A 25,705-nucleotide genomic window follows, 5' to 3' on the forward strand; every position below is an offset into this window, starting at 1 on the left:
CGTAAACTTACTTTACAAATAAAATATAAATTTGTTTGATGATTCATATTATGATATTGTTATTATGCTTTTGAATAATTTAACTTTTAAACGTTACAAATTTCTAATATAACGTGAATAATGCTTTTCAAAACTAACATTTAATTTAACTTAACGTAACTTTTAATTCAGTTCATTTTTTGTTTATATAATTTTTAACGTGACTATATTAATTTTACAAGTTATTAACTTTGATTTTATTTAGTTAAATAGATTAACTTACCCAATCCTAGTAAATATTATTTTTGTTATAAAAAAAGTAGGCTGTAGTAAATTGAGTTCGATTTTTCTTGAGAGCACGATGGTGCATCGTTTGTTCCCTCTTTGGAATTCGCCATTTGCCTAGGCCATCGCGAAGTGACCGTTTGTTATGCGGGTGACAATGTAAAACCGGAAGCAACGCTGTGTGTGTGACCCTCTTTCGAGGACAGTGTACAGAAGTGTCGCGTGTGTCATTCGATGAAACGGATCCACTAGCACGATTGTATCTCGTTTTGTCGTGGAATCGGTTCCAATTCCGCGCTCGACAACTTTCTCCTCGGTATCCATCCCCCTCCTTCCCTGTCCGCCAATTACTTCTTCATAGGCATCTATTATAAAATCTCGTTTTCGAGCCAGTTTACTCTAATATCTCGAAATCGATTTAATGAATATTTACCGGAACAGTCGAAAGCAGAAATGAACAAAATTTGTAATTCATAAAGTCACGAAAATTCTATCTCTGAAGTAAAGAATTTAAAAAATAGTCGGTTACATATGAATTGGTCATTTATATGAAAAATAATATAAATAAAAAATATCTTACTTTTAAAGAATTGAACGAAAACTAGTTTTTACAACTACAGTACTAAAAATAATTACAAATGTGAAAAGAAGTGCCTTATTATTTCATACGTTATCTCCTAAGTAAGTGGGACGTATCACTTTCAAAACTTAATTATTTTTCTCTCTCTCTCTTTTTCTAAAAAAAACCAATTTTCTAAAATTTTAACTTATGTTGCTTTTGAATGAAATGAGTACATGTAAAATAGTTTTCATTATATTTTAATTTTTTACAATTTACATCGGATCCTTTATAATATTATAATTTGAGGTTTAAAAATTTAACACTGAAGATAACCGAATAAAAGTCGAAACGTCTGTCTAACATTGTAAATTTTGCTGGTGCTTATAACCCAGCTATTATTAATTGCTTTATTTTAGTGAGCCTTAGATATTTACCCATCATTTTAGATATAGAATAGAATTTTTTAATTAGCGACCTGTTCCTTTTATAATTACACTTCTTGCACGATTCATCTTTTCTTTTTTCTTTCCATGTTGGGGAAAAAAAGAGAAAAGGTAAACCGCGCAAGAAGGTCAGGCAAAAGGAACAGATCTCAGAAAATTCTGTAAATGTATGTACAGTCTTTTAAGGATATTATAAAATAACAGATTATTTATAAGAAAGATGTTATTTATAAGAAAAGTATTTAACTTTATTTTTGAAAAAGAAATAATTGTTAAAAAAAATGCAAATTTGAATTCCAGTATGCTAAAGTGATTCATTACTGACAGTGTATTTTCAGAGAATGTAACGTAAAGAAAATATACAGTCATTGTCTTGCGGTATTTTTCAAGTAAATATTTGAAGATCTGATATAATATTTATTGTTAGTAAAGGAACATTTAAACCAGAGGTTCCCAAACTTTTTTTCTCGTAGACCACTTTCAAAATTTTACTGGTTTCAGTGGACCCCCTGCTGCTGCATTTCTACCATATTCTCAAAATTAGAATCTTAAAGTTTCAAAATGCTTTTTTAAAGTCTACGATCATTTTTCACCGAAATACAGCCTGTCAAAAATCACCGAAAAATTTGAAACTTTTTTTTGCTCCCTTTTTTTGAGTAGTGTATTATCTGCCTATATTGATAGGTAAAGCTAAGCCAACATTTTTGTTCTTTACTATCGAAACCAGATAAATTTTCGTGGACTCTCACTTACAACTTGTGAACCCTCATTTTTTTTTTCACGCCAACGTAGACCCCCGTCGAGTCTCCCTTGGACCCCTGGGGGTCCACCTGGACCACTTTGGGAATCACTGATTTAAACTAAAGTGATCATTGAAGGAAATTGTTTCAATCTTCTCTAATTTTAAATCTCCTAATATCTCAATTTTGAAATTAACAAAACTTGCCTCGTGTGACTTTTCAAATGACTGATTCATGTGCGTTATTTGGAAAAGAGAGAGTTAAACCGATAGTACGGCAGCGTGATTGTCGGTGCCATCCGGTATTAAGCGATCGAGAGGGTGCTTCCCTCGATCGCCCATCGAATCGACAACCGGCCGATTATGTTCGCGCGCAATTATAGCACCACGATACAATCTGCACTCTCGGCGCTCTCGTGTCGCACGAACGACCCTTTGCGTGTTGCACGCTGCACAAGCGGTCGCGGGAGATCTCTTCAGACGCAACATTTCTGAATTCTTCCTCGTATTGATTCCTGGATGAATTATCCTAGATAATTATTCAAAAAGTGGAAATTTTCTGTTTTGCAATTCTGTATACATATATTTTAAGCCTCTGATCACGCTGACAATAGAAACTGTTTAAAACAGTCTTTAGAACTGTGAATATATTGCATACATTCAAGGCTCCTGACTTCTCAACCGAAAATTCCGTGTTGACAGTAGCGACATTCCGTCGCGGACAAAATTAGAACTAATAAACGTGAAATGTGACAGATTGACGATGAGATGTTGTCGTGCATATTATTTTGTTATTATGTGTTTTATTGTGAAAATATGACTTGTCTCATATTTACCAAATTTGTAAAAATGGACCGCGAGTAAAGTTTCTTTGAATTTTATATATAAAAGCACATTTTTCACTCTTTTCAATAGCTATCCGAGTTTTCCTGTCTGAATAGGCGTCACTTTACGTGCTTTTTACGACTATTTACTGACTGCTAGTCGAAAAAAGGATATAGTCTTAATTCATTTTTACACTTGTTTTAAAGCCATTTGATTAGTCTATTTTATCCAATTTGTCTTTATTAACAAATGGCACGTCGGAAACTTTAACTTAACCATGTGTTTTCCTATTTAAATAGCTTCACTTTACATGTTTCTTACGACTATACTTTACTGCCTGCTAGGCAAAAAAAGGATTGTCTTGACCCATTTTTACAAGTATTTTAAAGCCATCAGATTAGTCTGTTTTATCCAAATTGGTTTTATTTGCAAATAACACGTCGAACAAAATTACATCCATTTTACGCAATTTCTCACTTCTGACGTCACGACTTCAATATGGCCGCGGCGAGTACTCAGGAGCCTTAATTATTATTGGAATATGGGACATACATTTTTTAAAAATTAGATTTAAATTTTGTTTAAAATATTATTTCATTTTAAACGTAAATTTGTATTAAGTTCTAAACTCAAATATATTTTTTAGCTTATATTAATTTCATCTTATAACAAGAATTAACTAATTTATTTAAGTGTGTCCGAAATTTTGTGAAATCAATAAATTAATTAATAATTTGAATTTAAAACTTACATGGATCACAGATTTGCTACTGTTTTATAAATGAAATAAAATACAAGCTTAATTAATCGAATCGCAAAATACGAGACAAGTCATATTTTTACAATAAAACACGTAATAACATGCACGACAACATCTCATCGTCAATCTGTCACATTTCACGTCTATTAGTACTAATTTTGTCCGCGACGGAATGTCGCTACCATCAACTCAGTGTTCTCCGCTGAGGAGTCAGGAATCTTAAAGCTTTTTTTTTATTAATTCCAGCTGTGCGCTTTAATACATTCTCATTGAAATTAATTGAATTCCAGAATTCTTTTTCTCCAAGATTAGCATTGCTATCCATGTTAATTTGATCAGGACCAGCTATATGCAAGTAATGAAATTCTTTCTTTAAAGGATCTAATTGTGACCATTCCACATTTCTTATTTTCGGAATTCTGAAAAATTTGAAAAATTAAATACTTTTTTATTGTGTGAATTTATACTCAGTACTGTATGTAGTATTTTACGCTTACCCCTCGGTGACAAAGGATATCCAAAAATCGATTAACTGTTTTTGCAGTTCGCGATCATTTTGCGTTGTTGTTGGATCTATAAAGGGCGTATCTAACACGTAATATGTGTCGTCAGCATGACAGACTCCTAAAAAAGACAAAAGAACGATATTTTGACATAAAATTCTTTAAAAGGCATGTAAGAGAATATTTATATTTATTTTTATCCTATAATATTGCAGGTATTTCTTAGACTTACCATAATTCACAGTGGTACCGCTGAGATGATTACTTAAACTTTGCGCTCCTCTATAACTGAAATAATAGTACCAGACTGGATTCTGGTTTATTTTAGCTTGCATTCGCGCAGCTTTCTCACTGTCAGCTACAAAGAAACGATCACTCGCCATGTGTATCAGTTCTTTTGTACTCTGTTGATCTATCGGTTTTGTACCAAAGTAATGATTCTTAATGAAACGAGCAATTTCGACATGTTTGTCTTTGGGAATGGTATAGTTAAAATCAAGGAAGTATGGCCCGAGGATATCCCAATTGTCGTTCAATTGTTTCAGATGTTGATCGTTGGTAATAAACTCTACGATAAGTTAATTAATACTTATAATAGATATCATTAAGGAGAAAACAATTTTTTTATTATTTTCCGCGTCGTCTTACCAGCTACGGGATAAAGGCCTTCTTCACTAACTACTCCCGTAACCCAAGGTATATCTTGGACGTCTCCGCTATTGATAATTTCAAAAGGTGTTCTGTCGATGAAAGGTGCTTCATCGCCAAACCTCTCCGGTACTGGACCGAAAGGAGTGAAAGGATTGCCTAAGAATGGCTAAAAACTCAAAGTACTTTTTACATCCATGCGCGAGAATCATACGCATTGTTCTTGAATACTTTCAAGACAATAAAGAAAGAAACGAGTCTCACCATAAATTCACCTACAGCCCGAACAATTGCTCGAGCTGGACGATATCTCATACAACGTATCATAGCTCTAGAGGTAGTTGTAGGGCATCCCATTAAATCACTTAATTTCTTGGCTTTTTCAAAGGAGTTTTCAGTTTGGGCCCAACAATCAAACGCTGTACCGCTGAACGATATGCCACCTGTATTATATAAAATTATGACATAGTAGTTTAATGTAATATGGACAATATTTAATCATGAATTTTATCGTTTCATAAAAATACCTCGGAAGAGACCCGCGCTGAGTTGCGATAAGTAATGATAATGCACACTTGCACCGCCCGCACTCAAGCCGACCAACGTCACTTTCTTCTGGTCGCCACCGAACCATTCAATGTTCTCCGATACCCAACGCAGTGCCATATTTTGATCCTTCAGGCCCATGTTGCCAGGAACTACTTCATCTTCAGTACTAAGAAAACCTAATAATTAAAAAAAAAATCATTTTAAAATAAAGACATAAGATAATCAAAACAAAATTATGTATACAGGGTGATTATTACTGGTTTTTAAATTTTTTACCATAGGAGTATAATTTACGACGAATATGTACTTCTAACATATTATTATATTATATTAGAAATTACAAATGCGTCGGGAGATCATGCTCCTACAGTAAAAAGTGAGTACAACCATTAATAATCACCGTGTATATTTATTTTAAAATTGCTATAGCGGATTAGATTGAGATCTTATCTGTATTAAAACACATGACTAAATAAACTATAACATCAGAATATTATTTTTAATAACATTATTAACCATTAAAAACACTACTAATCTTACATTACGTTGATAAACTGGTGAACGCTTGCGATTTTCTAACATAAAAAGTTATAAGTATCAAGAAAGAAAGTCGTAGAGAAATGTTTAAAAATGCATTTTAAAGAAAAGATATATAAAACAATAAAAATTTGTTTTCCGTTCCTATGATGTTTTATTCCAAAATCACACAAATTTGAAAATTTGTATTCTATTTTGACTTTAATAACTTAATGTAATAGATAAAAATCACACAAATCTTCATCAGACAAATATTAACGTGAAAGATTTTTAACGTCGGTTTTTTAAGCTTTAAAATGTTTTTTTTTTAAGTGATACATTTTTTCTTGAAATAGCATCGAATTTTTTATGTAAACATTTATTTTTATCAAATATGTTTTTAATTTTAAAATTAAAGAGCTTATAAAAAAAAATTTGATATAAATGTTCTCGATTTGCATAATTAAAATATTTTTTAAAAACTTTTTTCAGATTTATAAATGATAGTGTATAATTATTTAATAAAAATATACCCATTACTCCCAATCGATAGTTGATCGTAACAAATATAACATCATGATCCATTAAATATGTTGGTTTCTCTGTCATGCCGCTTTGAGATTGAAATGCTCCACCATGGATCCAAAATAATACCGGCAGTAGAGTTTTATTTCTCTCTCTTTCCTGTGCTGGTACGTAAACGTTTAAATACAGACAATCTTCGGCACCCTTAACCTTCTCCGAAGCTTTGTAATTATATTGAATACACATGGAACCAAATGTTGTAGCCGATAGTTCACCGATCCATGCCGGTATTGGTCGAGGAGGCTGCAAAAAAAGAAAATAATTTTGAAAAGTTTTGACTAAAATTTTTTTTTATTTTTTTGCTAGAAAGATTTTATGAAAATTTGATTTCTAAGTAACTGAGGGCAATTGACGAAATATTTTTAATCTGAAACTTTGAAAAAGCATATATGCTGTGTATTGTAAAAATTTATTTTCATTTTATTATACATAAGAAGTGCCATTAAAAGTTATAGCTCTATATTAATATTGACGTCAATAATTAATGTAACTATGTACCTTAAATCGTAATTTTCCAATAGGTGGTAATGCGTAAGGGATCCCTTCGTACGCCTCATATTTTCTACCATTATGCGAGATTTTGTAATAGCCTTTTAGTCCTCCCAATGATGTTTTGACCCTTGGAGCAATCTCATCTCTATTGGCGTGAACAATAAAGTCGAAACAAATCAAGGCGATCAAAAGTTTCAGCAGCATGATTCCCAGTTGTTCTTGTTCAGATACACTGACACTTTTCCCGGTTTAGTTGTTTATTACATAAAGACGTTTTTGACGCATGCGTTGATACACATATTAGATAAACCTCTTTAGAACAAAATATTTGTCTCAAATTTGATAACATCTTAGATACATTGTACAAATATTACACAATAACGGCATCATGAATTGACAAAAATTTTGATAAATGCGCTGATATGTGTCTTAATCCTTAAACACACGGATCCCGCAAAATAGGTAAACACATTTTCGGGTTTGGGAGACTTTTTCAACTTTGAGAAGTTATAGTTTTGGTTCCAACCAACATTTTTCCACAATCTTTTTTCCACATGAAAGTTTAGAATCTCAGAAATGTGACTGCATAATTGGCATTGTCGAAAAATAATTTATTGTGAAGTTATAAAAAAAAAACCATTAAGCAAAAATGAGAAATTGTTCAAAAATCCACTTTTTCTTTAAAAAATCATATCTCCGCAACAAAAAACTTTTAAGGACTTTCAAATACGGCGTTTTAAATCTAAAGAGTCATACCTTCAAAAAAAAAAATTATGATATTGTCATTCCTTTTAAAAAGTATAATTATATAACAAGGAGAATATGAAATGTTTTTGGATGTCTAAAAATTTACTTTAAAAAAAAAATCATATCTTTGGAACAAAAAACTTTTCAAGACTTTACAATACGGCGTTTTAAAGCTAAAGAGTCTTAACTAACTTTAAAAGTCTTAACTAACTAACTTTAAAAAAAAGTTATGGCATTGCCATTGCCTAACTATATTAAAAAATATGCTTACAATTAGTAACAAGGCGAATATGAGGTATTTTTGATAAACTCAAGGTGTCTAAAATTGAAAATTAATGTGTTTTATAATATATTTTGAACCTTACGCAGACGTCCTCTCTTTCATGGCACTATAGCATTTTAACTTTAGACAAAGTAATGTACGCGTACGGATCTGTTTGAACGTGTTTTGCCCAGTTTGTTTACATAAAATTACTCACAAAAAAGTTTCACTCACATACTATATGTGTCCCATTGACCTAACAAAACTTTGCTGCCGTGCCATCCGAATTCTAAATGACCAAAAAAGTTAATCAACCATATTAATCGAAAGAAGAGATTTCAAACTTTTTTTTTACGGCCTGATCCGAACTTCCTATCTCATTCCATCTTTACACAGCAAGCATTCGAAACTTCATATGGGGTCTCTCAGACCCATTTGTGTGTTTAAGGGGATGCTAAAGTCGTCCTTTTTTTACCGACCGAACGTTAATTTTCGGGCATGCCGTTCTTCTAATTGCATTTACAGATTTAAAAATCCTTTTCCACAATTAAAGGCAGTAAAGATATAGACAGTAATATATAATGGACGCTATATAAGGATAATGAAAACGAAAAAAATTGGAAAATTATTCTCAACTGAATTAAAAAAATTAAAATTATTCTGAACTGTCATAAACAGAGCAATATGGTAGTCAACAGTAGTTGATAGGACTTTTCGCAGATGGCAAAATAATCAAAAAACAAAGACAGATTTATGCGATGGACAAAGAGCAATAGCCAGGTCTTGCTCGAAAAATAATCTGCAGTAATCTGTAGGACCGACATCGAGGAAGTTCTTTTGTTACTTTAGCATCCTCTTAAGGCTTCTGACTTTTCAGCTGAGAACTCCGCGTTGACGGTAGCGACATTCTGTCGCGGACAAAATTAGAACTAATAGACGTGAAACGTGACAGATTGACGATGAGATGTTGTCATTTTGTTATTATGTGTTTCATTATGAAAATATGACTTGTCTCGTATTTACCAAATTCATAAAAATGGACCTAAGTAGAGTTTCTTTGAATTTTATACATAAAAGCACATTTTTCACTTTTTCCTTTTAATAGCTATCCATGTGTTTTCCTGTTTGAGTAAGCGTGCTTTTTACGACTATTTACTGACTGTTAGATGGAAAAAGGATAGTCTTGACCTATTTTTATAAGTGTTTTAAAGCCATCTGAGTAGTCTGTTTTATCCAAATTGGTTTTATTTACAAATGGCACATCGGACAAAATTACATGTCATTTCATGCAATTTCTTCTGACGTCACAATTTCAATATGGCCCACGGCAAATAGGAGCCTTAAATAGTTCAAAAGTTGTGTCTTTGAGAGGCTCACGGTAGATAGTTCCTTGTGGGGTCAATTGCATGCAAAGGTCAAATCGCATTCGTGCTTTGTACAATTTTAGATCTTCACCGATTATCTAGAATCTAGATTCTAAATTACTTGAATATTTTTATTTTATTCGAGTTAAAAAGTTCCCAAGATTTGTACCAATAACATAAGAACCTATGTAGAACTGATTGTTGTAGAAAGTTTTCAGAAATGTTTAAACCTTTCACATTTCACGTACAAATTCACAATTCACTTCTGAAAGGATACCATAAAATGCCACATGAAATTTTACAGCAGAAATGTTTTTAAAATCTCGAGATATTAAATGTTGCAATAGAAACGTTTTTGAACATTGTCATATAGTAAATTCTTAAATTTTCAAATTGGGTTTTTTAAAATTTTCCAATTAGACAAATTTTCTGCTTGAGTATTAATACATCCAAGCAAAAGTTTACTTCGTTGCCTTCGACGACAGGACAAGTTTTTTTTTAACATTTAAGTGGATATTCATGTTTTTTAACGCCTGAATTTTTATAATATAAATAATATAAATGATGGAAGTTTATTTAACCACATTTCAATTTATTAATATTTTACTATATATATAAACAAAGTTTTCTATTTTAATTTTTACGTAATTTTAAACTGACACATTTCGAACATAATTTAGAAACATTAGAAATTAAAAAATCTATATCTTTTTTAATATTTTTTTATGCATCATTTTGACTAGTAAATTCAGCAAACTTTTAGTTAATCAAGACATACAGGCATTTAAAATAATCAAATAAATTTCAATTATTATTACACTTTAAGTAAAACTAACGTACAAAATATATGAATATTATTTAAATAATGTGATTGTTTAACGTCAATAATAATTTGGAAAGTAATATTATAGTATCTTTATTTTATAAGCACGTTTTTGTCTTGTGTTAATTAATTTTTTAAAAAATATTACGAAAAATGAATAAAAATAATAATAACCATTTGTTTATTAATAAAAAAAATAATCTACAAAATTTATGTTTGTATCGAAAAAATTAAACGAAAGATAAAGTAAAAGTAAACTAAAAAAACTGAAATCTAAAACTAATATACAATATAAATTCAAGATCGTGAATTGTGTACAACAAATATGTTTCAATTATTCATATATCGAACTGTGGGCCGTTATATTTGAATTCAAACACAGCTCTAAAAAATAAAATATAATTAAAATTGAAAAATATAAATTAAATTAAATGCATTTTTCACTTTCTTTGGGGTGGGGAGATTTTAGAGATGCAAATTAACATTCGTATTATTGAATTAAATTTTCAATTTTAATTGTGTTTTATTTTTGAGAGCTATGTCTGAAACCGAAAATAACAGCGCGCAGTTTGATATGAATTAAAACATATGAAATATTATTTCAGCATCAAAATTTTGCTATGACTGAAGCTATCTCTATTTAATTTATTGAAAAATAATATTTTATGCATTACGCTGAATTGCACAGAAAGTTACGTATTTGGTTATCTGGGGGTTAAATTGTCCTAACGGATAAAAGAATTGCAGTTTGTAGCTAAAATATTTAAGCGTTTTTATTATATTCAGAAGATTAGGATCATCAATACTTTAGCAATTTCAATAACTTTTTAGTAATATTTCAGAAAAATTTTGTATTTTTCAATAATTATAGTAATCTTTCAGCATTTTTTTTTTGCAAGTACCAAGGATCGCGGACATTTTGCTATCCCAGAGATGTCTTAGAAATGCAAACATATTTCGTAACTTTTATGAAATGTTTCTTTTTTTCAGTTGAATTATTTCTAAGATAATTTCTCTGAAAAATTTTGGTACTGTATAAGAATATGATGAATTAGTTGTTTTCTGATTAAATAATGAGAAATTTTAATTAGGAAACAATTTAAGATCATTTTATGGTACACTGAGAAAAAAGTATTTAGTATTTGTGGCTATAATTGAATGTTAATATAATTATCGTTAACCGGTCTAGCTTTAGTTACAATTGTATAATGTTATAATGTTAGTAATCATAACACAATGTGTTACGTTAACTAAAAAGTAATTGCAATTAACGTAATTTAAATATAGTTGGCAACGAAAATGATTATAGATTATGGCAATTGTAATCATTTTTATTGCCATATAACACGTTAGGCCATAAAAGATCAAACTCCTATCTTAATCACGTAAATTATTTAATTTATTAATTTTTTAAAATTTGGTTTCAGCGCCGCCTGATTGCGAGATTGGTCAAATCACGTGTGGCCAATACAGTTTCAACAAAACATACTGCATACCCCCGCATCAACGATGTGATATGACCGTCGATTGCGTCGATGGCACTGATGAAGACGGCTGTAGTGAGTACAAATTGCAATCATCTTTGTCAACGTTAATCCTTCTCGTTCATTTCTATCATATCGCGTATGACGTCAGATGTAGAAAAATATATATATTCTCACGTATCGTATAACTTACGCTAATGCGTTAGCATGTCTTTTCGGAAGAAGACACGAGGCCACATCAGCGTTTTTTATACGTGTCATCTATTTTTATTGAAACTGTCACTTTTGCCAAAACTGCTGATTTGCGTGTTTTTTTTCTACTCAGCTAATTATTCTATCCACTGAAAACTAATCCTTCCGTGTTCAAAAACAAAAGATTATCGCTGCAATATTTCGCGTGCAATTAAAAATTTCGAATAATTTTGCATTTCTATTTCTCTTTCTTTTTCTTTTTCTGTTATGAATAATGCAAGGAAACAATTATTAACAAGTGACTTCAAAAATATCAACTATACATGAATTTAATGGGATATTAATTATTTGAGTATACTGCAATAATGTACTGAAAGACACTACGTGATAAAATTATCATAAATGACAAGGCCGCTCGCATAAAAGCGTGGCTAAGTAGTAGCAGCTGCACAGCGATTAGACAGATTCTTCACGCTAGGATTCACTAAATTATCGAGCTGTCACGATAACGTTACACATTGTTAAATCAGCGACATTACGCTCACTGAAGTTGTAAAAATGAAGGTTGTGATTTGTAAATATTTTACTGAGACCGATAATGCTCTTCTTTCTTCCACTGCCGGTCTTCAAAGTGTCAAAGCTACTTCTGTATTACTTATAATTACCGACTTTTTGAATCGCAATGTCCTATTTAAACTTTTGCCGAATATTTTCTAACTCTCTCTTGATTATTAGGATTAGATAAGTTTTGTTAGTGACTAGTTGAAAAGTTGGAAGCTAAATAATAAAGTAAGATGTCGATTATAAAAACTAAAATTAAAAAGTTAATACCTTTTAACATAAGGTTAACATAAAAAAAGGCCTCCAACTCGAAAATTCAAAAAATTATGGAACTTTATTTGGTAGTATATAGAAGACATGTAATAAACAATTTGTTTGCCCGAATTTATTCTGAAGAGATGAAAGCATCCTTTGAAAGTTAGACTATTTTTTGTTTTTATTTTATTATTCACCAACAAAAGAAGATAGAACAAAATTTTAGAGAAAAAATTTATTTCTTTTAATAAGACTTTACACATCTACATTGTCAATTTATTTCTTTAGTAAGGTTTATCGATTAGAAAGCTTATCAATTGTTTAAAAAAATTATAATAATTTTTTGATGAAAATATTAGAATATTGAGAATATATTGCCCCCGCTTTTGTTTATTAATTTTGTATAATTTTTTAAACAAGATGAGTTTCTTAATCAATACATCTTATTTAAAAAATAAAATTTATCTTTAAAATTTTGTTTTATCTTCTTCTTTTGGTAAATAATAAAATAAAAATGAGCTAATCTTCAGATGTTGATTTTACCTTTTCAGAATGAATTTACTGCTAAAATTTCATAATTTTCTGTAATTCTAAGTTGGAAACCTTTTTTTATTTATTTAATTTAAAATTATTTAATTTTTAACTTTGACTTTTGAAAGACAAACTTTAATTTATTAACTTCTTTTAAGTTAAATATTTATTCATGTAAAAAGATTAAAAGAAACAATACATTCTTAAATAAAAAAAACAGTATTTTTTTATTATATAAATTTAATTTACAAATAACATATTAAAAATTTAATTGATGATTTACATTATAATTACTTGAAATAATCTAATTTTAAAAATTACAAATTTTTAATTTAATATGAATAATGCATCTCAAAATCGACTTTTCATTTAATTTAATCTTAACGTAACTCTTAATTGAGTTTGTTTTTTGTTCATGTAACTTTTAATGTAATTAAAATAATTTTATAAGCCATTAATTTTTACTTGATTTAGTTCAAAGAGTATATTAACTTATCCAACTCTAGCATTAGAATACTTCTAAGAGTTAAGAGCTATCAAACTTGTGAGCTTATTTATTTAAATAATTATTTATTTAAATTATGTTATTTGAATTAATAATTATTAATAAATTATAATTATTTACTCAAACATATAATTCATTATCCTGACGCAAGATTTCTTGTAATATTAAAAAGTTTTTTTATTTTTTAAATTTGTAATTCCTAAAAAATACCTTAAACTTTTTCAAGGTTTATAAGTTTTCTTCAAAAACTATAAGATGTGTGTAAAGAATCTTTGAAATCTTAAAATATTTCAAAATTTACATATATAAAGAAATTCTAGGAGCATTACATTTTCTCAACATTTCCGAAAAATTTTCCAATTTGAGAAAATTTGAACAAATTTTTGAAAAGTTATAAAATTATATAGAAATTATAAAAAATTCTAAAATTTGTACAGAAATTCTGAAAAACTATATAAAGAATTCTAAGAAAAATTTTCGCCAGAGTATAATTTTATTCTAATATTTTTTTACTTTCTATCAAGAAAGAACTGAAAGGACAATAAAATAATGAAACATTTTTAAAGAAATGTTTCAAATTAAAAAGAAAAAAACCCATTTTATTAAAACATTCCACAATTAAATTAATTGTGAAATTAAAATTAAAAAAGTCCGCAGCCGCTCATCTTACTTTTCTTCTTTGTTTCTCTTATCTTAATATTGCACGAGCTAAGCGAAAAAAATCACGTTCCGGATTGCGATATCAGGCTCATTCTGCGTGTTTATCAATGACTCGAACGTGTCGCATCAAGTGATCGTCAAGATATGGCCGTATACGTTATGTGTAGCTAATGCGAGTTATCACGCGAAACCATTTTGAGCCGAAAGCGTGATCAATTTCAAATCGCCTTTTGATGCACGTTACATAAAAGCGACATGAATGCTACAACATTTGTCACGTTTTGTATTCACAAACGCGCCACTGGATGCATTTTTCACAAATAAATTTCAAAAGACGTACACGCGTATGATATACATACACAGATATACACATTTAACTCTTTAATCCTTTATAAATTTTGTTACAAAAATGTAATACTAGCACTGTTAAATTAAATAATGAATAATTATTTATTTTGAATATTTAAAAGCATTAAAAAATAATAATAAGTACTAACTAATTTAATATTACTAGTATTATATTTTTGTAAGGGTTTCATGATGAAATAATTTCCTTTGAATCTAAATATCCTAAAAGATCAACGAAATATTTATTCCATCATCCAGATTGTATTTATTATTTGTATCGATGTTGTTATGTAATATTCCGTCAGCGAAAAATTTATAAGAACAAAATAGTGACAAAGGATTCGATATTCCGGTATGTGTTGCAGCATACAGGAAGTGTCAGCCAGATGACTTCAGGTGCGTTGGAACCACACCGGAACTTTGCATACCCAAAGAAAAGAAGTGCGACGGTTACTTGGACTGCCGGAATGGCAGGGACGAGGAAAGATGTGAAAATTATATGAAGTCGGCTTGTCGATTGGATCAATTCAGGTGCAACATCACGCAACGCTGCGTCGAGCAGAGCGCAAGGTGCAATCACTGGGACGACTGTGGTGACAACAGCGACGAAGAACACTGCAGTGAGTTCGCAATTTTGTAATAAAGTTCTTCGGTGTTTTGTTTGTTTGTCCTTGATTTGTCCTTTCAATCGTCATTTTCAAATAGATTTAGAAAATTTTTTTTATTAATTTTCTCTATTTATACTATGTCAAATCAAGAATCATCTTTGATGAGTGTACCATCTGTGAAAGTAATGAGCTTCAATAGTACACTCGTGACAATTCCTACAAATAACATTATAGTAAGATCTCGATTGCATAGCTTTCTGCTGAATAACATTTTTTCTCTTTCTCTTCCTTCTGTATTGTATAGTTATCTTTATTTATATTATATCAGTTACCAGAATGCATATTACGAATGAGTATACAACTTATTATAGATGAAAATAGAGATTTAAATCGCAACAGTTCATACGCATACAGCACCGAAATTTTTGGGAGATATTTCAAAAGTAATTCAACTAAAAAATGAAATATTTCATAAAAGTTGTGAAATATGTATGCAACATTTCTGAAAAAGCAAAATTATCACGATTCTTGGAACTTTGTGAAATTAAATTTGCTGAAAATATGAAAAAATCTTCAATCTTTCTGAAATATTACCAAAAAATTATTGAAATAAATAACATTTTTTAAACAAATAAAATTTTTTAAAAATATTGCTGGCCACACCTAGTTGGCTCTAAACATAATAAATTTAATTTAAATATTATTTTTAAAATAATAAATGTTTAATATAAGGTAATGATATTTTATTTGCCTAACTTATATCTTATTACAAGTTTTTTTATTACATAAAAAAAATAAAAATTTCAAATTCATATTTGGACAAAGTTCCTCAACTTTCCTTTGAATAACTCAAAATAAATTTTCCTAAATTAAAGTAAAGTTAAAGCAACTTAAAGCAATTGTTTGCTGTTTAATGAATTTATACTATCTTATAATGTATGGTTATTATCGCATAGTGTATAAAATTGTACGAAACACTTATAAGAATTGTATCAATCTGTTGCATTAATATTCTTACAAACCATACCCGAGTAAAACAATAAGTCTAATAATGACATAAGTGAATCGTGACTGATCGAAAAGTGACTTTTATTAATTATTTTGGAATCACTTTGACGTCGTTTTGATGTCATAATACTTTTTGTTTTTAGATATGTTTTCATATTTATTGTATGTGATAGATTCTAGAAACATTTCTGTTGGAACATTTTATATAGATTTTAAATAACATTTTGCAGAATCTTTGATCCTCCAGAATTATAAAACGTGAAACATTTCTGAACATTTTTCGCAACAATTGGATTGCTGTATGGATACAAAACGTAAATGAGATTTTTTCCAAAGATGCGACGTTTAGATTTCAAGTGATTAAAATTTTCTTTTAACATCCGTTATACCGAAGATCAGAATTGGGACATGATTTATAGTAGGTCATTTTCATGGCAAATAAAAAAAAGATTTATTTTAGACACATTTATTTTTTTAAAGTCTTTTAGGTGGAAAGGGTTTTTATTGACTGTATTGCCACATTAGATGCTTGTTAGCATGATATTTCTTGTTTAATTTAGAACTGTGTTTCAAAACTGAAAATTTATTCAGCGCACAGTTTTATCAATTTAAAAGAGTATATAAATTCATACAATAAATATCAAAAGTAAAATCTATCTATGACTAATAAGACATTTCAATTATTTATATTGTATCTTCACATCGGTCGAAGGTTTCTAGTAAATAATTTATTTTAGACTTTATTGCATTGACTGCAAATTTTATATTTTGAGAAGAAATTTATATTTTTTTCTCTAATTAATTTAATTATTTGAACCGAATATATTAATATATAATAATACGATCTAATTTTGTAAATGTTAATGACATATACCGAAGATGATCTAATAAAGATATTGATATTGTGTCTTTATAATATTGATATTTGACATTACAAATAATACATCTTGCTTATATGATTCTCAACATTGTTTGTATTTAGGAAGCTTTTATCTGTAACTATTTTACTCTCTTTTCTATTAATTTCTCTCATATATGAGACTAGTATGTTATTAAGTTATCAGAAAGTATCATTTAATTAATATACAATGTATCTATGAAAGACGAACTTTCAAACTTTAATTGTGAAAACTCTAATAACAAAATCTTCTCCATCATATAAATTTCTAGTGAAAAATATTTTATTTTTTTTCTTTCATTAATTTTTCCTATTTAAACAATATTAAGTAAACTGTATCAGGACGTGTTTTTTGATAAATGAAATATTGTCTATAAAGGTAAAGCATAAACCATAACGGTAACACAAATAATGATTGTAAAATGTAGATCATACGTAGATTTTTAATAACAAAAATTTTACCTTTTTATTTGTCTTATTAATCAGGAGACATTTTCAACGGCTATATGGTACACTATATGCATATGAAATTGAAACATAAATTGTGACATTTCGTATAACTGACGTTAATCAGTTGTCTTGATAATACACAGGTTTCCCGCCTTGCACCAGTGACCAGTTTCGATGCGCCAATGCGCTCTGCATTCCCATAGCATATCAATGTGACGGTTATAAAGATTGTCAGGATGGTTCCGACGAGAAATCCTGCACAATGACAGTCTGTCCAGGAAACAAGTTCATGTGCCCGAAAGGTGGGCCGGATGGAAAACCATTATGCATAAACCGATCTCAGCTGTGTGATGAAAAACAGGATTGCGAAGATGGATCGGACGAGGAAGCAGCATGTTGTAAGTGTAATTTAATTATGTGCTTAATTGCAACATTAAACTCAATCTCAGGTAGAATATGAAGTCATAAGAACATCATAATAACGTCATTATGACTTTATTTGTCAGTTACAACTCAATAAACGTTACTCTTACGACATCATTGTGATATATGTCATCGAATAACAAATGAATAACTTTTGATATCATTATGCTTAGAACATATAATACTAGAAAGCGCATTGTATTGTTTTCCGTGGCCCAAAAATGAGTTCAACTGCATCTATGCGAGAGAGAAAGCCATAGAGTTCCATTTGTCCGTATTGCGCGAGCGTACTGTCCGTGATTACAGTTTGAAGTTTGAGTAAGGTGTCATAAGTAATGTTTAGCTGACGTACGGAGAATTAGAAGAATTTGAATTTTTAGATTGAATTTTAATTTTGTTATTATTACGTGAATACACAAATACTTGATGGGTATTTTACTTTTCTAAATATTTTGCGGATATTATTAAATTTGATAAGTTGCAATGGTAGATCACAATAGCAACGAAGATGTCGGGACATACGCACTGCAGATGAACGGGATTCTATAGCTTTTTTTGTACAGATGTAGGCCTTATTCCCTTTTCATGTTTGTATTCCCTTTCTATGTATGTATGTTTTAAGTTATTATGATATATGATATGTATTCTACCTGGAAATATACCCACACAGCACAATGTTTTTGCTATTGTGTGCTGTACGGGTATGGTTTTATAAAAAAATTATTATGTTATTTTTAATAATACCAAGTAGCAAAAATGTAAATTGGATAGGAATATTAATCCCTATACGTTATTTAGTTCTAAAGAATTCCTCCAGCTGTATCTTTCGTGATTTGAAAAATTTACTTTCGTTTATTATTAAATATTTTGTGCAATTTGCAATTCTTAGCAATTTTATGGGGTTCTTCAAAATCTGCAAAATAAAGATTTTACACAGTTATTTTAATGTATTTTATCGAAAATTAGAAGCACTGAAACATGGAAAGAATATACTATGCTCTCGCGCAGTAAGAACAGAAATAAAAATACATGCGGTAACTGAGGGTTAAAAATTCATGTATATACATGGAATGTACGAGTTCGAACTCGCGACCTGTCATTTGCGAATCCCATCGCTTTCGTACGAAGCGACGCGACATCCCTAATAATACCAAAGAATGATTAAAATATTTTGTGAGCTCATAATGACAATTATTAATAGTTATGTAAACTGGGTTTATAGCAATTACAAAGTAATCAATATTCAGAAATAAGAAAATGATTCATCAGAAAAAACTCAATCAAGCAACAATGCTCATTAGCTTTTTAAAATATAAATATGTATAGAATTTTAAATATTGATCCCTCTATTTTAAATTATATTAAAAATATATTATAGGAGAAAGTCCGCAATACTAACATACTACTTTGTTTTTGAATAATATTTCGTACACAAAAGCTAAAAATAAAACTTTAAAAACATAAATATAAATTAGAAAGTATCTTTTATCAAATAACAGAACATTTTTTATAATATTGTATTTTGTAATAATTATTGTTTTTATTACATAACTTAAATAAGAATGTCTGAAAAATTAGGCCCCAAAACTGGCACAGTATAAAATTCATTCATTCAGCCCCGTAAGGAAGATAACTATAAAATAAATTAATAACTTATAATATACTAATAAAATATTTTTGTATGTATTAAACAATAAAATTGAGAAAATTAAAAGGTTATAATTAAACCCTCTCAATTTATAGCTTTTTTTAATACTTTATTAGTAGATCTGTTGCGTCCAAAACTATTTTTTTCACCTTAAGATGTTAAAACTTCTATCAACATTGTAGTTAATGTATATGTATATGTAGTTAATGTATATGTAGTTAAAGATTTCACAGTTATTGTCTATTCTCACGAAGAGATGTACCGGTTTACGTTGTACAATGATTTTATTTTCTAAACCGCACTATAAAGAAAATACGAAAGAAATAAATATAAACACAACAGTTTTAAGAAACAGTTTTAAGAAACAACAAATATGTAGAATAATCCAATATTATCAATAATACACTCTTTATTGTTTAATTTGTAATTTGCAAAAAAAAAATTGTGCAAATTTGTTTTCAATTTTTGAAAATTAGACAAAAAGTTTAACTGATTTTATATAGAAAGAATCCATGAATGTATAAATTATGAATTTCATTTTTTAATTATCTAAACAGATCATATTTTTATCAATGTTAATACCGTGCGTGTTTAGTTTGATAAATAAGGGGATGCCAATAGGAGGTCAGTATTGGCGACTTTCTTCTATAGAATCTAGATTTAGATTTAGATTAAATTCTTAAACATTTAAATGGATAACTTTTTTTTAGCGACGACCATGTGCGGTTCACTTGGTTGTCAACATAAATGCCAAGCATCTCCAACCGGAGGAACTTGTTACTGTCCAGAAGGAAGAATTCTTGCCAACGATTCACGAACCTGCATTGGTAAGCTACTTGACTCGTATAAATTGAAATTTTTAGTGTCCACTATAATAACACAATTATTGAAAAATCCTAAGTTTAAAAGATTTAAAAATTTACTCGTAAAATCCATTTAGTTTTGCATTTTTTTTTCAAATTTTTTTTTTACAGATCGAGACGAATGCTCCGAGTGGGGCTTCTGCGAACAGCTTTGTGAGAATACTGATGGCTGGTACACGTGTCACTGCGCGCCTGGCTACATTCTTCACGGGCACAACAAATGTCGCGCCCAGAATATCTCCGCTTTGGAGCTTCTGCTCGCACAGGATCGCGCGATATGGCGATTAAGCGCGACCGGTGAGGACCGGAGAATAATCGCGAATACCACTGGCGCCAGCGGAGTAGACTACCTGTATTCGCGAAATCTACTCTTCTGGAGCGACATGAAGACACGAAAAGTTCACTCGGAATCCCTCAACGTCGGTAGTGATACCCCAGCCAAAGTGGACATCAGTATGGCGGGCTCCTGGGGCCCTGTATCCATCGCGATAGATTGGATTGGCGATAAACTCTACGTGGCGGATTCTATTGTGCAAAAGGTGGACGTGTTCGAGTTAGACGGACGTTATCATGGAATCGTGGTGGGTTCTAATCTCACCAGTCCAAGCGACATCGCGCTGGATCCTACGAGAGGCCTCATGTTCATCGCTGACAGCAAGCAGGTCCTACGCACTAATATGGATGGTACTAACGCATTTTCCGTTGTCTCCGAAGCAGCTTACAAAGTCTCCGGCGTGGCCGTTGACATCATTGCCAAAAGGATCTACTGGTGTGATTCTCTGTTAGACTATATCGAAACTGCAGATTACAGAGGTCACAACAGAGTAATGATTCTCAGAGGTTCTCAAGTGCCATCCGCAATCAGACTTACTCTGTTTGAAAACAGAATATATTGGACGGATGCCACCAAGCAGGCCGTCATGAGCGTCGACAAGACTCAGGGAGATTATTCTATCCAAAGTGTATTTAAGGTACGAATATAAAAACCAAATATTAATACATTTTTTTAAATTAATTAATCATAATGTTATACTTTGTTTAATACAAAATATTTTTGTGAAAATTTATGTGAGGAAGAAATTGTATTAGATTAATATCATAATATTTATAATCCATTTTTAAGGTACGCGACGCCAAAGCTATAAAAGCCTTGCACCCCCTCGCGCAACCTAACCTAGTCTCCAATCCCTGCGGTAATAATAACGGTGGCTGTCAACACATGTGCATCGTCACGGCCTCCAGCGATCAAAACAATCGATTAGGTTATCGCTGCGCTTGCCACATTGGATGGCGATTGGCAAGCGACATGAGAAACTGCAACTTGGTGCAAGAGTTTCTCATGTATTCGCAGCAGAGGTTTATTAAAGGCCGCGTACTCAATCCTGTGATGGAAGGCTTTAGCGATGCTATTCTACCGGTCGTATCAAGACGAGCACGATTTGTTGGATTAGATTACGACGCACATGACCAGTATATCTATTACAGTGATGTCCTTCAGGATGTAATATACAGAGTACATCAGAACGCGACCGGACGTGAAATCGTCTTGGCTAGTCAAAATGAAGGGGTGGAAGGACTCGCGGTTGATTGGGCTGCGAAGAATTTGTACTACATTGATTCACGTAAAGGTTTGTTGACAACGACTTACTGAATCTTTCAATTTTAATCTTCAGTTTAAGTTCATTAATTCGCAACATAAGTTTTATTAACGTTTCAATGATCAATAACGAGACTAAAAATTATAAGTGTTAAATAGATGCAAAAACTATTTAATTCATAACTTTAAAACTTTTACTTCTTTAGGCACACTAAATGTACTCAGCACTAGAAATGTCACGTATCGGCGAACATTACTAAAGAATCTGAAGCGTCCTCGCGCAATTGTAATCCATCCGAATCAGGGTTACATTTTCTTTTCCGAATGGGATCGACCAGCTAATATTAGCAGGGCTCACGCTGACGGTTCCAACCTAATTGTCTTTAGAAACCTAACTTTGGGCTGGCCAAATGGTCTGGCGATCGACTTTACTAAAGATCGATTGTACTGGTGCGACGCTCTTCTAGATCACGTTCAGCACTCAAACCTGGATGGCACGGATGTACGAACAGTAAACTCTAGACTGATTCGACATCCGTTTTCTATCGCCATCCACGAAAATTGGATGTACATCACCGATTGGCGTCTCGATGCTATTATTCGGCTGCATAAGGAAACCGGTGAGCAGGAAGCTATTTTGGTTCGTGAGCCCGCTACCAATAGACTTTATGGCGTGAAAGTCTTTAGCCGTGACATCCAGAAAACGACAAATACTCATCCTTGCACCATTAACAACGGCGGTTGTGAAAAACTTTGCTTTGCTATTCCGGATAACTCTTCACATTCCGATACCATCACATTCCCTGGCATGCAATCCATGCCAAAGCTCACTCAAGTATGCGGATGTCCTTATGGAGAACGTCTTCAGGACAATAGCAGGAGTTGCGCAGCGGATCCTGATGGTGAACCACCTTTGCAAGCATGTCCACATACTTGGGATTTTACTTGCGCAAACCAGAGGTAACGATCTTACTCTTTCAACTGATAAGCTAATTGTTTACAATCAGTATTTGTAACAAAATTCTCAAAAAAGCAAAAACTTCTTTTGAATTGAAAGAATAGGAATCCCTTTCAATCCCGTTTTATGGATTAAAATGAATTGCATAACCCGCATAACTTTTTTTTAATTGGAAAAATAAGAATCCCGCAGTTTCAATTCTACTTTATAAATTGAAATGGATTCAAAAAATTCTTAAACTTTTATTGGAAAAAAATAAATTCAAATAATCAAGAATTTGGATTCAGCAATAATCATACGAATTCCATTATTATCCACTTTAATCCATTTCTATTAGATTACTTGATTGAATATGAAAGTAGACTCTTTCTTTAAGTCTATTTACGAACATTTTAACTTTTAATTAATCCACTTTTAGATGTGTCCCGAAATCCTGGGTATGCGATGGTGAGAATGATTGTCTCGACAATAGTGACGAAATGCAAAACTGTACAAAACCAACGTGCAGCGCAAATGAATTTCAATGCAAATCTGGTCGCTGTGTGCCGATGACGTTCCATTGCGATTCTGAGAATGATTGTGGCGATTACAGCGATGAGATTGGTTGCCCGAATGTGACCTGTAGCGCTAATCAATTTGCTTGCGCCAATAATCGCTGCATCCCCGCAACTTGGAAGTGCGATTCCGAGAATGACTGCGGCGATAGTTCTGACGAGGGCGAATTTTGCGCAGCGAAAACTTGTTCGTACTTCCAGTTCACCTGTCCACGTTCTGGCCACTGTATACCGAAGTCTTGGGTATGCGACGGCGATAGCGATTGCTTCGATCAACAGGACGAGATGGATTGTCCACCAGTTACTTGTCTCAGTACGCAATTCACGTGCGCGGATCAAAAGATGTGTGTCTTAGCATCATATAAGTGCGACGGCATTAGTGATTGCAATGATGGATCGGACGAAGTAGGCTGTCCATCATTGGCGCCGGATCAGTGCAATGTTGACAAACAATTCCAATGTGTTAGTTCAGCTATCTGCATACCGAGAAGCTGGTATTGCGACGGTACCGCAGATTGCCCGGACAAGTCCGACGAGCCGGAATCATGCGGAAAGGTGGATTGCCAACCTGGATTTTTCAGGTTTGTTGTATTTATTAATTACACTTTTTTTATTCCGTCAGAAAATACAGACGATAAAAATATATGCCTTGTTCAATTCGTCAGTATTTAATTTAACATATCCTCCAGATGCCGGAACGAGAGATGTGTGTTCAAGGCATATATCTGTGATGGAAAAGACGATTGTGGAGATGGATCCGACGAAGACACCGAATTGCACGCATGCGGTCCTCCTATATTCAAATGCGATTCCCAACAATGGAAGTGTCCAAACGTGACAAATCGTTGCGTAAATACAACCAGTGTATGTGACGGCAAACCAGACTGTCCTAATGGAGCAGACGAAGGACCCGGTTGCGATCTAGCTGAATGCAGTCATCAGGGTGGTTTATGTACTAATGCTTGTTTTCAAACTCCACTTGGTGCGCAATGTACCTGTCCGACCGGTGAAGAACTCAGCAGCGATGGCTTCACGTGTCAAGACATAAACGAATGCGAACCGCAAGGAAAATGTTCACAGCTCTGCGTGAACACGAAAGGCAGCTATTATTGTAGCTGCGTGGAAGGTTACACACTAGACGCTGATAAGCATACGTGTAAGGCGTTCAATCATAGTGCTGCGTTTTTGATTATCTCCAATAGACATACTATTCTGGTAGCTGATCTTCAGGATCAAGCGTTGGAAAGAGTTCCTATCAACGTGGAGAACGTTGTTGCGACTGCTAGTAATATGCACACAGGCACTATTTTTTGGTCGGATATGAAACTGAAGCGAATCTCGCGTTTAGATCGCGGTAGTGATCCTCAAGACATAATCAGTACCGGTTTAGACTTGGTAGAAGGTTTAGCTTACGACTGGATTGGACAGAATCTGTATTGGTTAGACTCAAAGCTGAATACAATCGAAGTAGCTAAAGAGACTGGAGTTGGAAGGATGATTCTCGTCAAGGAAAATATTACGCAACCACGTGGAATGTGTTTAGATCCCAGTCCAGGTGCGAGATGGCTCTTCTGGACCGACTGGGGTGAAAATCCTAGAATCGAAAGAATTGGAATGGATGGTACCAATCGATCGACAATCATCAGCACAAAGATTTATTGGCCTAACGGTTTAGCGCTAGATATTGCAAATCGTAGAATATATTTTGCAGACAGCAAACTAGATTTTATCGATACTTGTCTCTATGATGGTAGCAAAAGGCTTCAGGTCCTAGCCAGCTCGCACTATCTCCTGCATCCCCATTCGCTTACTCTTTTTGAGGACACTATGTATTGGACCGATAGACAGCTTAATCGGGTACTCTCCGCACACAAATTTAAAGGCTCTAATCAGACTGTGGTCTCGCACTTAATTTCGCAACCTCTTTCTATACATGTACATCATGCAGTACTACAACCGATTACTGCAAATCCTTGCGCTAACACATCATGTGAACATTTATGTCTTCTATCACCCAGTAATCCAAAAGGATACAATTGTAAATGCCAGGTGAGATTTATACAGATTCTAAAGTATATAA

The 25,705-nt window shown here is 32.0% G+C and overlaps 2 protein-coding genes across 2 annotated transcripts in view; one reads left to right on the forward strand and one right to left on the reverse strand.

Annotated features, from left to right (window-relative positions):
* The window catches only part of LOC105194106 (low-density lipoprotein receptor-related protein 2), a 75,368-nt gene that overhangs the window by 33,541 nt on the left and 16,122 nt on the right, over nt 1–25,705 (forward strand). The window contains exons 3-11 of the mRNA XM_011158837.3: nt 11,510–11,641; nt 14,984–15,238; nt 17,726–17,980; nt 20,364–20,480; nt 20,628–21,487; nt 21,640–22,144; nt 22,320–23,073; nt 23,490–24,206; nt 24,315–25,674. Coding sequence (XP_011157139.2) covers nt 11,510–11,641; nt 14,984–15,238; nt 17,726–17,980; nt 20,364–20,480; nt 20,628–21,487; nt 21,640–22,144; nt 22,320–23,073; nt 23,490–24,206; nt 24,315–25,674 — 4,955 coding nt within the window. The remainder of the gene's footprint in view (nt 1–11,509; nt 11,642–14,983; nt 15,239–17,725; nt 17,981–20,363; nt 20,481–20,627; nt 21,488–21,639; nt 22,145–22,319; nt 23,074–23,489; nt 24,207–24,314; nt 25,675–25,705) is intronic.
* Nucleotides 3,484–7,217, reverse strand: LOC105194124 (venom carboxylesterase-6). Its single transcript, XM_011158865.3, has 8 exons — nt 6,893–7,217; nt 6,343–6,637; nt 5,272–5,469; nt 5,009–5,187; nt 4,745–4,913; nt 4,329–4,664; nt 4,091–4,217; nt 3,484–4,012 (listed from the first exon to the last, which is right to left on the reverse strand). The coding sequence occupies exons 1-8, from the start codon at nt 7,088–7,090 to the stop codon at nt 3,778–3,780; spliced, it is 1,737 nt and encodes a 578-aa protein (XP_011157167.1). The 5' UTR covers nt 7,091–7,217; the 3' UTR covers nt 3,484–3,777.

Source organism: Solenopsis invicta, chromosome 13, assembly GCF_016802725.1.
Source record: "Solenopsis invicta isolate M01_SB chromosome 13, UNIL_Sinv_3.0, whole genome shotgun sequence".
NCBI classification, from domain to species: domain Eukaryota; kingdom Metazoa; phylum Arthropoda; class Insecta; order Hymenoptera; family Formicidae; genus Solenopsis; species Solenopsis invicta.